The sequence below is a fragment of the Panthera onca genome, chromosome B2 (assembly GCF_046562875.1).
Source record: "Panthera onca isolate mPanOnc1 chromosome B2, mPanOnc1 haplotype 2, whole genome shotgun sequence".
Taxonomy (NCBI): domain Eukaryota; kingdom Metazoa; phylum Chordata; class Mammalia; order Carnivora; family Felidae; genus Panthera; species Panthera onca.
This window is the reverse complement of record NC_138343.1, coordinates 74,225,352-74,242,094: the sequence shown is the minus strand read 5'-3', so window position 1 is coordinate 74,242,094 and position 16,743 is coordinate 74,225,352. Positions and strand designations below refer to the sequence as shown.

Below are 16,743 nucleotides of genomic sequence, written 5' to 3'. Positions count from 1 at the left end.
GGGCAGGAGTGCCCAATGTGGGGTCTGATCCCCACCTCTCCATGCTTGTGATATCCCTCCAGATTTTGGGTAGTCATCCGGGGAATTGGTTCCCAACTGTGTCTCTGCCCCTGATACCCTTTTCTCTGTGGCCTTCTCTCTGTGACTAGCTGTGGAAAGTCTTTTCTGCCAGTCTTTGTTTGCAGAATTAGTTATAATAGATGTACTTACCTCAGTGCATCCATGGGATGAGGTGAGCTCAGGATCCTTCTACTCTGTGTTTTCCCCATCAAGTTCCTTAACTCTCTATTTAGCACATTTTCCCCTGACCCCACATCTTCCCCATTTATTCTCACTGTTTTTATGTGTTTCACTTAAAAACAAATAAATTACTAATTTTAAATATTTTAATATTCATTACATACCTACATAACAGTTGGCATGCTTTTTGTTTTTCTCCTGCATCCCATATCCTTTAGTATTCCTTTCATTAAGTCTATGAATAGCACACTCTCTTAGTCTAGGTCTAAAATGTCTCCATTTTGTTCACAGTCTTGAATGATGACTAAGCTAGGTATAGAATTCTGTACTCCTTTTCAGTGAAGATCTATCACTTATTGCTTTCTGCCATCTATTTCTGTTGATAAGACAGCTGTTGTAAGATTATTTGGTATTACTCTGAAGATAACCCATCCTTTTTTCCCTACCAGTCTGTAAGATTTTATCTTTGTGCTTGGTGTACTGTAGTTGTATAGTGATGTCCAGGTGTGGATTTAAAACAATTTTTTCTACTTAATACTCTGAGACCACTTTATCTGAGGACTCCTGTCTTTAATTGGTTCTGGAACGTTGTTAACTATTATGTAGTAAATCTCCATTATCCCTCCCCTCCCATTTCCTTCTATTTACCTCCTATGAGACATATATTAGAATCTTTTAAGCTTTTCTCCTTTGCCCCTTAAATGTTCTTTCATATATATACCTGAATTCAAGATAAAGCCCTCAGTACTAAGTTTTCCATTTCACCCATTCTGGTGTTTATCCCCATTATTGAGGTTTTTTTCAATGGATATATATTTTTTATTTCCGAGATACAAAGTTTCAAAAACCTTTCTGAGAAAAAAAGGGGGGACACGTGGGTGGCTCAGTTGGTTCAGTGTCTGACTTCAGCTCAGGTCATGGGCTCATGGGCCCATGGGCCATGGGCTCATGGTTTGTGGGTTCAAGTCCCACATCGGCTCTGTGCTGACAACTCAGAGCCTGGAGCCTGCTTTGGATTCTGTGTCTCCCTCTCTCTCTGCCCCTCCCTCACTCATGCTCTGTCTCTGGAAAATAAACATTAAAAAAAAAAACACCTTTATGAGAATTTGAAATCAGCATGCTTTTAAGTCTTTTTTCATTTGTTCTGTTTTTTTAATTTTGTGTGCAGCTGCTTAATCTTCTAGTTGTTAATTTTGTAGCTGTATGATTTAGGGTTCAATTTCTCATGTGTTTTAGAATTTTAGTGTCATCTTTGGCTTTCTAGGACTTAACCTTAGTTTTCATACCTGTAGAAGGGGAATAATACCTACCTTTACTGTCTGGAAGGACTTTGTAAATAATAAAGGCAAGGTGTGGCCATTTTTATAATTAATGTAAGTGGTATCACATTTTACCACTGCTCTCTATCTTTGAAGTCAAATATGTTGAGGATGGGTAGGTGGCATGATGAGAAAAGGAAATGCATTAGGTCATAATAGAATTATACATCCCCAGATTTTTAGTTGTCTGCTAAATGTCAGCAGTTCAGGGCACAAATTGCAGAGTAGTTTCTAGAAGCAAATGGATTGTGGCTTTGTTTTTACTTTTAGAGTTGTGTGAAATAGAAAGGAAATTGTGTTTAATGACAGTAGAGCTAGCTCAACCATTCACTGCATTTTCAGTTTTTCTTGACTCTATTGTTTCTTTTCAACCCGATAATGGTGTCTCGAGTGTACCTTGCTGTATAGTGTTTAGGTGCTTTTAAAAATCCATTTAAACTAAACTTGCTCTGGATATAAACAGAGGGTTTATTACATTATGTCTTTCAGTTGATTATTACTTTCATTTCATAACATCAAAGGCTTGGAGAGTCTCACTGTGGAGATGATGCTTTTTATCAGTTTTATAAACCACTTTGTATCATCCTTCTCTGTCCTGTGCACCCCCCCCCCCCAAAAAAAAAAAACCTCCAAAAACGGTGTTGAGAATCAGTAAGAGAAATCACAGCCTGAGTTTGACTCTGGATACACAGAACTAAACATTTTCTTCTTCTGTTGCCACATTCTTGGCAAAAGTCGGCTGGACCCCTGCTTTTCTCCTTAAACAGGATATTTTTTTAAATTGAAAAACTTGTATCTCACTCTTTGTTCTTCCTCTGGAGAGTCAAAAAAATGTTCCATACACATTTCCAGATAGCACAAAATGGCGGTAGCTATATAATAATCAGGCTCAAAAACTGAAAACAATACGAAACAATTTCCCAATTATAAAAGTTCTGCACACATACTTGGAGAGAGACAAGGCCAAAAGTGCAAACTAACTGTGAGTAAATAGAAAAAAACATCAACAAGTCTAATTCCTTATACTTTCTTCCCACCTCCACTCTGTCATAAGGGTTTTTGTGAGCAAAAGCAGAACAAGAAAAACTGCAAAGAAGACAGAAGAGAGAGGCTAGCAAAGGTGCCTAAGGGTGATTTTGAATGGCCACTAGAAAAGTTAAATCCAGCCTAAAATAAATGCTGGAAAAATGTGTAAGCAGATCAGAGCTTGGATTATAGGGAAGAGATTTTAAAGTATATGTGATTGAAAGGGCCAGGTGACATATAGGACAAGGTATAACATTTGAAAAGACAGACACAGTGTATAGGGGGCAAGCATAATTTATTTTATTTTATTTTTTATTGTTATTTATTTTGAGAGAGCAAGAGAGAGCGTGAGTGCGTTTGTGGTCTCCAGCAGAGAAAGGGGAAGGGGGGGGGGGAGGGACAGAGAGAGGGGGAGAGAGAGAATCCTAAGCAGCAGAGCCATCCAGGCACCCCACAAGGCACAAGCACAATTTAAAAGGGTAAGCATTACTTACTGGGGCAGTCTTTCCTCTGGAGGAGAGGAAAAAAGGCAAAGAAAAAGAAAGGGCTTTTTAGCAATTAGATGGAGAAAAGAAGAAAATCGGGTTGAAGGTAGGGGGGATTTAGGGTTCTGTAAGACAAAGAAAATCACATAATCAGAGGTCTGACAAGTCCTTTCCCACCACCAAAAGAAACACACTGACAGAAAAAACCCACTCAAGTACCTGGGCTTTGCTAGGCTGACGGAAAAATCCCAGACTTTTTTAAAAATAGGGATTAAAAAAAGAAATACTCCAATATCATAAAAATGAAAAAAAAATAGAGAAATTTTGCAAAAAATCATGAAACACAGTCTTAACCATCAATTCAGGAAAGACCTTCCCTGCGAAATGACCATGAAGCAAAAGAAAAGTGTTTAAGTTCACACTCTAGACAGAATTAAGGACATCAAGCATTTGAGATATGAAAAACCACTCTGAGTCAGAAATGCAAAATGGACAAGAACCAGGATAAATAGAAAAGGAGTTGATTGAACTCAGGAAATGTAAGGAAGAGAAGATGGTCTCAGGAATGAAGAATAAGTTTTAAATTTCCCAATTGAAAATAGACACTAATGAAAATTTAATAAAGGGTTTGAAGATAGGAAAATAACCAGGAAAATGAAAATGACATAAAGGAAGAAAGAAATAAGGGTCTGAAAGGGAGGCAGATTTTTACCTCTGCCCTCTTAGGTTTTTTTTTGGCAGGCTCTGAGAAACTGACATAAGACAGATTAACAGGAGAAAGGCCTACAAATTTATGTAAGTTTTGTATGACACAGAAGCCCTCATAGGAGTGAAGGACCAAAGAAATGGCAAAACCCATTAGCTTGGAAAGAAACTGTGAATCAAAGATTTTATATAATTAATAGGTTGCACAGAGAAGCAATTGGGGAAAGGCAAGCTATGTGAGGAGGCAAAAGGAAGGTAAGAATCATTTTAACAAAGTCTGTTTGTATAAAAACTTTTTGTCTCAACTTATGGTCCTTGGAATGCTGTTTTCCTTCTGGTTTAGGAAGGACAATTTGCATATGGGAATTTCATATCCTGCTTTTAAGAAAAAAGAAGGAAGTCAATGTGTTTTTCTTGTGTGTGTGATTGCTGTTTTTCAAGTACTTTAACTCAAAATAATCTTTATGTTAAAGTAGCCTATTTTGGAGTTTCTTATTCTGCAACCCTTCAGGTCTAAGAGAAATGGGAATGAAAGTTAAGTAAAGAAAGGATCACTTAAAAATTTGTTTTCAGAGTCCCTAAGGGAAAAAAAGGGAAACAAAATAATGATACTGAGATAATATTTAAAACTATACTTTAAAAATAAATTACAGGGATGCCTGGGTGGCTCAGTGGGTTGAGCGTTCGACTTCAGCTCAGGTCATGATCTCGCAGTTCATGGGTTTGAGCCCTGCACTGGACTCTGCGCTGACAGCTCAGAGCCTGGAGCCTGCTTCAGGCTCCCTCTCTTTCTGCCCCTCCCCCACTCATGCTCACTTTCTTTCTCTCTCTCTCTCTCTCTCAAAAATAAATAAGCATCTTAAAAAAATTTTTTAAATAAATAAAAATAAAGAAATAGAAAAGACCTGAATCTACACATTGAGGGAGTTCGTTGGGTACTTGGGAAAATTAATGCAGACTGACCAAGTCTAAAACATATCTGACTAAAACTCGTAGATTTCAGAGATAAAGATAAAATACTCAAGTGCTCTAAGCCAAAATATCAAATAATTTAGAAAGGCAAAATAATTAGACTAGCATGAGACTTAAAAACCTACAAATCAAGACAACAGTGATTGATATGTAAATATCAATATATGCCTCTTGTAGGGAAAGAAACAGGATTATGTTTTGTAAATTCTTGGTTATAAAATACCATGATAGATGTGTGACTAAACATATCAATGCTAACAATAAATGTGAATGGGCTTAATTTACCTATTAAAAGAAAAATATTTACAATTTGGCTTATAATGTAAAACCCAAGTATATATTCTGTATCAGATACCTAGCTGAAACAGTGATTTACATATTCAAAAAAACCCCCAAAAACTCTCAAGGAAAGAAAGTGTGAATCAAGGATTTTATATCCAGCTAAGCTGTCTTTTAAATATCAAAGCAAAACTGAACCAGTTTTGGCCATACAAAAATTTAGGGAATCCTGCATTTACCAGTCTTTCTTAAAGGATGTACTAGAGCAGGCGTCAGCAAACCATGGCCTGCCATCTGTTTTGTAAGTAAAGTTTTACTGTAACATAGCCACAGTTACTTGTTTACATATCATCTGTGACTGCTTTTCTGCTACACTGTGACAGAGTTGAGTAATTGCAATAAGGCCTACAAAACCTAAGTATTTACTTTCTGATTTTTTACATAAAATGTGTGTTGACCCCCAACCCCAAGATTCCCAAATAATGACTGAGAAAACATCAGCATAGGACTAACATCAGTTGTGGCCTTTACATGTACATAGGTGTTCATGGAAGACCAGAACAGGGATGGGCATGATGGCATAAGACGAATACACAAATGTTGTATACTGTGATGAAGTTGAAATAATGTAACTAAAAACTGGGAGGGGAAGAGATAGAGAAAGATGAAAATTGGGGGAAAAAAATCACAGTGTATAAACAATAAGCGAGTGATAAAGAATACCATCAGCCAAAGAAAAACCTAATAAGCCAAATGGTGAATAGTTAAGGGACATTTAAAAGTGCATAAAGGGGCCACTAGAAGAAAAGTAAGAAACTCTTCTAAAAATCAATATATGCCTCTGGTAGGGGAAGAAACAGGATTATTTTTTGTAAATTCTCAGTTATAAAATACCATATTAGATGTGTGGCTTGACATATCAGTCCTAACGATAAATGTGAATGGGTTTAATTTACCTATTAAAAGAAAAATATTTACAATTTGGCTTATAATGTAAAACCCAAGTATATATTCTATATCAGATACCTAGCTAAAACAGTGATTAACATATTCTAAAAACAAAGGATGGACAAAAGTTTGTATTGTATAAATGGAAACAAAAAGGAACGTTAGTGATTCTGGTATCAGGCAACATAGGATTTAAGCCACAGAGCATTAAACATGACCAAGGACACTCCTTAATGCTAAAAGCCAGAGTTTACCAACAAAAACAATAAAGGGAAACACCTTTATACCTAGATATTAATTAAATTCTCTTACTAAACAACTCCTAGGTGAAAGGGGACATACAAATTGAAATTACAGAGTTTTTAAAAAATGATGACGGTCTTTTATAACTGGCTTGAATTAGCATAGTTTTCATGGTTTATCCACGTTGTAACATCTATCAGTGCTTCATTCTTCTTTGTTGCTGGATAATAATCCATTGTATGGATATATCAGATTTTATTTATCCATTTATCAATTAATGGATATTTGGTTGTTTCTATTTTTTGACTTTTCTGAATAATGCTGCTGTGAACAATCAGGTAGCTATTTGGAAAAAGATCCGTATGTCACACTGTACATAACAATAAACCCCAAACTGATTCAGGATGTAAATATAACAAATGAAAAATGATAGTGAAAACTGGTGAAATTTGAATAAGATCTGTAGTTTACTTAATCATATTGCACGACTATTAATTTCCTGGTTTTGATGATTTTTCTGTGGTTATATAAGATGTTAATATTAGGAGAAGCTGGGTAAGGTGCACATGGGTATGCTCTGTACTTTTTGGGGACAACTTTTCTCTAAAATTATTTCAAAATAAAATAGTTTAAAAATATTACATGGCAAACCAAAAAAATAAAATAAACATGTTCTACACAAGATGGGAGACAAACCAAGGCTTATCCTTAGAGCCTTAAAAAAGGGAACATACTGGGTGCCAATTAGAGAAGAGAGGTGTTAGAGGATGGCCGGACTCCATTTGACAGTTGGGGCCAGGAGGGAGCTGGATACAAATCAAGAAGGCATCAGACTGAGTGTAGTTTACTTTATTACCATAATATGTAAGATAACATGTAAGACTTGACATAGAGTTGGAAACTTTTCATATATACACCATAATTAATTGTCTTTCAGTTTGGCTACCATTTATTTCAAAGCCTTGAGGCTTGTTGGTGGTGTGAATTCACATTCTGAGGGTTGGAAGGATGGATGGAAAATTCTGAAGAAGTAAATGTTGTTATCTTCATCTTTTTAAAGATTCTAGTGTTGAAACACTTGAGATACTGTCAGTGTTCAAAGACTAGTTAGTGGTGTTGAGGAGCTGGAATCTTAAGAAGATTGGTGGGGCGCCTGAGTGGCTTAGTTGGTTAAGCATCGACTCTTCATTGCGACTCAGGTCATAATCTCATGGTTCATGGGATCCAGCCCCATGTCCAGCTCTGCACGGAGCCTTCTTGGGATTCATTCTCTCTCTGTCTCTCTCTGTCTCTCTTTATCTCTCTCTGTCTTTGACCTTCCCCTGCTCATGTTCTCTGTCTCCCTCTCAAAATAAATAAACATTTAGAACTAAAAAAAAAAATTTAAAGAAAATTGGAAATATTCTGTTTTAGAAAGCCCGTATCTAAGTCTTTAATTATAAAAGAGCTTAGTAAAAATGATATTTTCTCAAAAAGTAGTTAAGTGACCCTTTTTTCCCAAAAGTCTTAGTTCCATGATGAGACAGACAGTTCCATTTTATGAGAGTTTATCTCTATCAGATGTGATTAGGGCCCAAGGTCATGCAGGACAAACATGGCTATTGAAAAGCCACTCATTCCTATGAAGTAAGAAATCCTTTGTAGGCTAAATGGACATCTTATATTTACCTAAAGAAAGATTTGTTATTTCTGTGGTTCTGATTATGCCATTTCTTCATACTCTGATTTTTATGTTTTTATTTTATTTTTCAGAGAGAGAGAGAGAGAGAGAGAGCGAGCATGAGCAGGGGAGGGGCAGAGAGAGAGGGAGACAGAATCTGAAACAGGCTCCAGGCTCTGAGCTGTCAGCACAGAGCCTGATGCCGGGCTCGAACCCATGAACCGTGGGATCATGACCTGAGCCAAAGTCAGACACTTAACTGACTGAGCCACTCCCCTTTCCTCTGATTTTATCATAAAGGCTCCCCTTTCCTCTGATTTTATCATAAAATCAAGCAGGAACCATAGTAGACATAGTTTTATTATTTTGGTTGCCATTTTGGTTTTTTGGAATTATGTTTGAAATAATGCAGAACAGTTGATTAAATGAGATGTTTATAGTCATTATATATAAAATTTGGACTAGGTTTAAATATGCAAGGCTTTGTTGCAATAGTGTTTCCATAAGAAAAGCAAGTTCATATTACATCACCTAACTTACAGCTTTTTGTTCCCCCCAAGAACATAATTTACCATATGTACAAAGACTGCTGCTATTTAGATTCCCTTGAATATCTTTATCCAGCATTTTGTCAGAGGGGAAATTGCCTTATGCATAATCTGAAATAATTGAAATAATTGGAAGTATAATGAGAGCCAACATTTAGAAGCTCCCTTGTGCTTTTTTCTACTCTGCAAAATAAAATTATCACTGAATGCATTCATGTTTTAAGATTTAAGCAGACTTGGTAAATGAATCTTGTTTTCTAAATGTGTAGAGGGGCTAATATAAGGTGGTTGGCCTCCCTAAAACAGGTGTTGAAAGATCTTTTTAAGCTTCCCAATACATTTGCAAATTTATCATGATGAAGTGGCAATTTGCAATATAGAGCTGATTACAGAAATCAGGATATAGCTGAACCATATTTTTAAAAATTCATATTATTTCCTGTTCCTCTGCTTTTTATGATACATGTAACATCATTAATAATGTTCTCAGATGTCCCTGAGAGGTTTGTAGTCTTGTTTTGTTTTTAGTGAATGATAGGAATTGACTTTAAAAAGAAAGTCATTCCTATGTGTGATTCCCAGGATCCGTTTTTAACATCTGACCAAATTTTGCATTCTTACTCACTTTTCACGTGGATTCCATTCCATTTCTGTGTTTCAGTTTAGAAGCCACAGTAAAGTGAACTGAAAATCATCCTGAAAAAGGGCTTGGGTAAAAGCAACTGGGATTTTCCTCTTCAGGAAGTGTTTTTGCAGTGTCATTAGATCTCTGTTTTATATCCCCTGTTGGGTTGTGTCAGGGGAGAAGTCCATGTCAGTTTTAAGATTTCACACTCTGGAGCCAGAAATATGTAGATTTGGATATCAGTTGTACCATGTACTTACAAGTTGTGTGTGATCTGGGAAAAGTTTCCCCCACTTGTAATGGGAATTTAGTCTCTACTTAGTAGGAAAAAAGGACCTACCAGTCAAGTACTAGTTATCTAATGTTTTTGTAATTCTGTGGGGCATCTACTGTTATTCCTTATATTTTAGAGGTTGCATTTGTCACCATTCCTAATTTTTGGTTGTTTCTTTGAAACAACAGACTCCACCCTGGCTGGTTTGAGCAAAGCAGAATTTATCTGGTAGTTAGTTACATGTGCAGCCAGGAAGAGCACAGTGTGCCACCTAGGTTGTTTTGGGGAAAATGTCACTATGTCACTTTTCCAGGTGACCCTACCCTGCTGCCCTCAGAAAGTCTGACACTTCCCTCCATGGTCACCGCAGGATTCTCCATATTTCATCTTCCAAGTTACTTACTTTGAAAGCTAAGTGCTGAGCAGGGCATCCGTTTGGAGTCTGGTCCCACAATGCTGCCCTGGCTTCATGGAAGGTGGGGGAAACCAGTTTTCTGCCTCTGACCTAGGAGAGTAGGACCAATAAAGAAAGAAATTCCTCAAACATTTCAAGGGTGTTCAGAAGGTGCTGGGCAAGCAGAAAATATGACAGCACTCCAGGGACAGTTTTGTTACAGTAGATTGATTCATAAAGACTAAAATATATCTAAATTACAAGAAAGGTGACTGGCTTATTATTCCTTCTTCATATCATATATTTTATTTTTAAAGTAGACTTTGTTTTCAGACTTAACTGTGTCGCTTGTCCTTATCATTCAAATATTTGTCTTTATACATATAGGGCATCTTGACTTTGTGGGCCGTAACCACAGAAGCTAAGCAAGTTAAACCTTAGGGAATAAAAACCTCCTCTTCCTTACCCCCAAGCTTCTGTTGGCTTTTACTGTGAATGCCACCTAGCCAGTCTGTTTTTCTGCACAGAAATATTGAAACTATTTGTTTCCTCCATGACGTGGGAACCTGCTAATTTTCCTCTGATATATATATATTTTTTTTTTCCTTTAGACATCTTTCTCTTATCTTACCTACTAACCTGGAAATGTGGCTAAACTGGATCTCTATGAAGAAAATGAGCACGCTAGCATTGGGGGGGTACCAGGATTCAACTAGAAGAAACAGGAGTCTTTTTTTTTCCTAAAGTATTTCTTTCTAATTTTAAAACAAATATATAATGATGGTTGGGAATTTTAAAACTTAAAAGTCTAAAAAGGAAAATAAATTTCCCCTCCTCCAGAGTTAGCATTTTGGTGTGTTTCCTTCCAGTGTTTTCTTTGCAGGCATGCTTGGGCGGGAGGAGGGTAGTTGAAGAGAGAAAGAGAGCAGTTGTATTTACAAAAGCGGAATCAGGTTGTTTATAAAGTCAAATCCTACTCTCTTCATTTGTTTCCCATATCAGTTAATAATAGCTAATATTTATTGAATATTTACTCTGTGGTAGTCACTCTTCTGAGCCCTTTTATACATAGTAATTCTTGTAATCTTTTCAAGAGTCCCCATTATAAGTACTATTTTTCATCTATAAATATTTTATATGTATATCTAAAAGCTCAGTTTAAAAATAACCATAGGGGCGCCTGGGTGGCTCAGTCAGTTAAGCATCCGACTTCAGCTCAGGTCATGATTTCGAGGTCCATGGGTTCAAGCCCCGTGTCGGGCTCTGTGCTGACAGCTCAGAGCCTAGAGCCTGTTTCGGATTCTGTGTCTCCCTCTTTCTCTGACCCTCCCTGTTCATGCTCGCTCTCGCTCTCTCTCTCTCTCTCTGTCTCAAAAATAAATAAATGTTAAAAAATTTTTTTAAATAAAATAAAAATAAAAATAACCATAATACCATTACCACACTTTAAAAAGTTAGACATAGCCCTAATGACCAATTTTCAGATTTTTTAAATTGCATTAATAAATTTGGCTTTTTTGTGGTTTTGTTTTTTTATAACTTTTTTTTTTATAATTACTATTATCATTTGCATTTGTTACATGAGGAAACTGAGTCACAGAAATATTTTGAAAGTTGTGCTCACGAAGTGGGTAAGTGGTAGTGACTGTGAGCTCCTCCTTGGTATTTATCTCTGGGAGCTCTTTGAGGCCTAGGTTGAAAGTATATTCCTGCAGAGAGGATTGTTTGTGGGGTCCCATAAGTAGTATGAATTCCATCCTCAGACGTTCCTAAGAGTAGGCTTGTGACAAGGAACTCTCAGGGGTGTCTTTCCTCCCCACCCTCCTGCCCCTGGAAGACAGATTGTTTTTCCAATTCATTTACTGTGGGGGAACGGCAGAGAAGGAAGGGCAGGGATCCCAAAGGCTTCTGATCCAAAGGCTTCTGATCCAAGCTTTTATTTTACAGGGCCACAGGCGTGTCCTCAGACCCTTAGCATTCCACAGGTTAAAAAGCTCATGCTCTAGTCCAGACCTTCAAGGATGAGCAGAATCCTCTGGGAAAACCCTCTCTTCAGACCTGGCTTACCAAGGGATTTCAGAATTCTTTCCTACTTCATAAGATTTGGTTATTCTCCTGACAATTCAACTATGTACTTAAAGATTTTAAGAATATTTATTCAGCATTTTTAGTCTTTCATACTGAGGGCTGCTGCTGACATCAAGTCTACCATATTGAAATGGGAGTTAGATCTTTTTTTTTTTTTCTAAAAGAGAAATATAAGTTTGAAATTTTAAGTGGTAACTTCAGAAGTTAAACTCATGGGTCAACTTAGTTTTCTAGGTCACAATCATGAGCAGAGAAATATATTAAAAAGAAGCGGTAACTACCATTTTGGGTCTCTTAATGGCATAAAGGGCTCTATGCTAAGTGCTTTTGCAGGAATCATCTCATTTAATCCAACACCACTATTCTGTATGATAGATGTGTTCTATAATTCTCATAGTAAAGATGAGGACACTGAAGCATAGAAAGTTCAGGTGATTTGCCCAAGATCACACAACTAATAGGTAATTTATAATACTGACCTTGGGTCATCAAGAAAAGGTTAAATTATGCTTGATGAAATATTTTTAGGCTTGGTGCATTGCATTTTGAAAGACAGCAAAATGTGTAATATGTCTTAAATTTCCATTTAAATTGTATTGTTGCAGATCAATGTGGTGTTACCTCATTAAAAAGATAAGCATGTCAAAGATATACTAAAGGCAATTCACCTTGCCTTCTTTACTACTTTGCCTCCTCTAAGAAAAATTACTCTTAAAAGACCTCCCAAGGATTTTTCTGGCTATCAAATCCCAAAACACATTTGTCAGCTTAGATGAGAAGAGAAACTTTGTCCAAGGACTTCAGAGATTAATTGCTAGACATGGATATCTTTTGTTCCATAATTCATCCCAAAACGCTTCTCTCTCAACTTCAGCCAACTGTGTGGTATTCAGTTATAGTGTTAACGTATACTTCCCTCTATGGAAGTGTTTCTTGGAAATTTACATATATTTTTCCAGTTGAACATTAATATTATGAATCAGACTTGGAAAATGTGACTTTCTTAGTACAGTAATTTCATGTGGTGGCATTTGAGGTACTGTTTTCTCAGGTAGTGGTGTTTTTAGTGAACCTTCTTTTGCGTGTGTGACACTGTTTCCTGTTTGCCAGTTTGGGGATAAATACTGAAACAACAATGTCTGTGTGTTTTTCTCAACCAAGTTTTCATTCCCCTAAAGTAACCAGTCTCCATTAGTGCAGGAAAATCAGGAAAAAGATATCTGGGAAAACGCTTTGCCAATTCAAAAGTGGGCAGTTTCCCTGATATTTTGACTCCCTCTATGCCAGGCTAGTAATGGAGATCTGTGCTCCGGGTCTCCCCTCTCATCCTAATAATCATCTGCCCTCCTGATCTGCTACTTCTAAGGCCTGGCACTAAAAAAAGAGCCACCACTCTGGAACTTAGCAACCCACCCCCTCCCCTGAGTTGCGTCTCAGGAAGTCAGCTATATCCTTGTGGGTGGCCCTCTTCCTTGCCTCTGAAAGCTCTAGCCTCAAAGAAAGGTAAGGGAGGCCAGTATTCAAACTCACTGGAGTCTTTCTGCCTTTCTTACACAAGAGTGAACACTCTTATAACCTATTTGGAAAGGAATCCTTAGCAGCAACGAAAATACACTAGTTTATGTCTCGTTAAGTCATCCTGTTTACACTGAACCATATGTTCCCACAAGACTGTAATTATCTAAGCTAAACTAGGAATGTGTTCTGGAAAATGCTTTGGTCTTCTTTTCAACTTTTTCATTGAATCAGCTCAGGTATGTTTCTTGGTACCTGCTACCATCACTTTCTCATTTGTCAAATGACTTTATAAACCTTGTACCTTTACCATAAATTGTGCATATATATAGCATAGAAAGCTCAGATTTGTGAAGGGTTCCTGTGACGGTAAGCTCAGGAAATAAAGGTCATTTGCTTGCTCTTTCCTTTTACTTCCCTAGGAGAAGGGCCACTGAGCATTGCATTTTCAGAAATTAAAGGACGTCTGAAAGACAAACACAAAACGGTTGCCAAAGCAAGGAAGCTAACTTCCTTTCCTCCTGCCATTGCTGCTGCTCTGTTTGCTCCAGTATCGCCCTCTGCTTTCTCCTTTCTTCCCAGTTGAGCTTCTGTAATCTCTCAGGAGAAAGTGGAAATTCTTTTCCTTATAAGAATTGGAAAAGAGTTCTCCATTTGAAATGTCATTTTCTTTGATATCCTTTAGAAAAGGAAGCTAATGCAGGATTTTTGAGGCAGAACCTTAGCCTTTCCCTTGTTCTCTAAGTGGCCCCATGTATCCCTTCTCTACAGTCAGCCTTAATTTTCACATTCAATCTGTAGAAACCAGCTTTTTTATTTTTTATTTTTTTTAAGTTTATTCATTTTTGAGAAAGAGAGGCAGAGCGTGAGCAGGGGAGGGGCAGAGAGAGAGGGAGACACAGAATCTGAAGCAGGCTCCAGGCTCTGAGCTATTAGCACAGAGCCTGATACGGGACTCAAACTCACAGACTGCAAGAAGTGAGATGCTTAAGCGACTGAGCTACCCAGGCACCCCAGAAACCAGCATTTTTTTAAAAAAGTAATGTTTATTTATTTATTTTGAGAGAGAGAGTGCACAAGAGAGCACTCTGTCAGTACAGAGCCTGACCTGGGGCTCGATTTCACGAACCACAAGATCATGACCTGAGCTGAAATCAAGCATCGGACGCTTCACTGACTGAGCCATGTAGGCACCCCAAAACCAGCTTTTAATAACTGTAGTGTCTGACCTCTTATGGGATGCTGCAAGTCCCAGAGGCTGGATAGATAAAGTGGAAGGTTCCGTCTATAATGTAATAATCTAAAAGTAAGTAAAGTTGGCATTATGGGGTCTGGCTGAACACACCCAGGCATTGCATTAATTTGTTGCCGCATCCAGAAGTGAATGCACCTTCAGCTAACTTTCTTCAAGCAGCAGATGGGACCTTAATAGGTGCACTTTCCTCAAACTGAAGGCTGAGTCAACTGTATTTGTTCCTATTTAAAAGTTATACTTGAAATGTGTGTAGATGTTACTAGTTTATAGTCATTTTCTTATAACGGATCATTAAATATATTGGATTTGTATCTGCTTTCACCCACCAACACTGAATTCATCCATCCCAATGCTTAAATATCTTGAGTTCAACTCAATGTTCCATTCATCAGAGCTAAATAAAATAGCTAAACAATTTACCAGTTATGAATCTATTCTGAATGTACCATCCTTTGATATGAATCTCTGGAAACTAATAATAAGGTGTATGCTATGGTTCTCTCTCTCATTATAAGATCTATTAATATGAAAAGTAGAAAAGTATTACATACTTAGATGTCAGTAAAATTTCTGCAGAAATAACTACATACTTTATGAGCTTTGCTATATTTCATAATTGAAGAAGGCATCATCATAGGTGTGTTAACACATTTATGGAATCTCAGAAATAAAAGGACTGAGGAATCAGGATCACAGCATGGTCTTAGAAATCAGACAGATGCTATGTGAAAGCTCAGCCACTCCATGTGCTGGTTCTAGGACCTCAGGCAAAACATGTCTCTGAGCCTCTGTTTGTTGATCTATTAATTATATTGTTTACCTTATGGATGTTGATATATTAAGGAGTACTTGGAATATAATAAATGCTAAATAAATAGTTGTTACCTTTTTTTTTTTTTTTTAGAAAACTTTTTTACTTATTTTGAGAGAGACAGAGACAGTGCAAGCGGGGGAGGGGCAGAGAGAGAGAGAATTCCAAGCACCTACCAGCACAGAGCCAGACATGGGGCTCGAACCCACAAACTGTGAGATCATGACCTAAGCTGAAACCCAACAGTTGGATGCTCAACCAGTTGAGCCAACCAGGCCCCCCAAATGGTTGTTACTTTTATCCCTGTGACTATTCCTTCTATTTCTAATTTTAAACATCTACTTCTATTGCTATGAGAGATGTGGCCCCTTATGTCCCAGCCCAGTACTGTATTATCTATGCTACTCTAGTTCAACAAGCTCTGTTATACACCTCATGTTGGGAACTGTAAAGGATGACAAGAAGGCAATAAGATTAACATGTGTGTTTTCATCACTCCTTGCTCTGGCTGCCACCACTTAGTATGACTGACAGCTGCTTAAATGTATGTCCAGGGTTTCCAGTGAGATGATAAATTTCTTGAAGACAGGAACATGATCTTATACTTTTATAATAATATATAGTACCCAGAAAATTGTTGGGTATAGGCCCAGCTATTCAGTGACAAGTCGGCCCATGCTGACAAGTAGAGATGGTTACAGCTGTGGAGAGAGGAGAGGTAGAGTTGAACCAACGATCTCTCACCACCCCTCAAACCCCAGGGCTCTCCCGTCCTTCATAAATATGTTAAGTGAAGGGTGAAAAACAAAAGAGAAATAGCAAATCTCAAATAAAATATGGGGTAGTCATTTTTCATTATGGTACTTATTTTTGAAGTCATATATTTATATGAGAATTGTGTCTAAACTCACACAGGCCCAGGCCGTGATCCTGTTGTTTATAACTGAATCTGTAAGAGTGATTGCTTGCCAAAATACTCCTGCGAGCTTCTGCTAATGTTATAACTGTTTTTTGTGATTTCCTGTAATCTACTTTTGCCATATTATAGCTTAAGGTTAATGCAACACAAACAACATTATTTAGGCTTGTGTCTTAGGGGCATGAAGTTCTAATTTGGGGTGAAAATGACCAAATATATTGCTTTCTAAGCTTTATTGCTTTTTGCTAGTTCTCATTTTTCCCCATCCCAAGTTATCGAACATTCTATAAAACTTAAAACTACTTGCTTCTAAATATATGCCCTCAACTCTTTATTATCTGAGAAAAATGGAGGGGAGAATTTTTCTCAGGTTATAAAAAAAGAAAAAGGTGGACAGTCCACTCAGGGTTTCTAATATGAGGTATGGCAGCACCTAG

The 16,743-nt window shown here is 37.3% G+C and overlaps 1 protein-coding gene across 7 annotated transcripts in view; it reads left to right on the top strand.

Moving 5' to 3' along the window:
* UBE3D (ubiquitin protein ligase E3D) overlaps positions 1–16,743 on the top strand; it is a 234,012-nt gene that overhangs the window by 106,648 nt on the left and 110,621 nt on the right. The window contains exon 10 of one of the 7 annotated variants that reach the window (XM_078447115.2): positions 10,330–10,500. The exons of the other annotated variants lie outside the window; for them this stretch is intronic. Within the exon in view, the coding sequence (XP_078303241.2) occupies positions 10,330–10,356 (27 nt within the window). The 3' untranslated portion in view covers positions 10,357–10,500. Of the gene's footprint in view, positions 1–10,329; positions 10,501–16,743 lie in introns of those variants that run through there. 7 annotated transcript variants of the gene reach the window in all.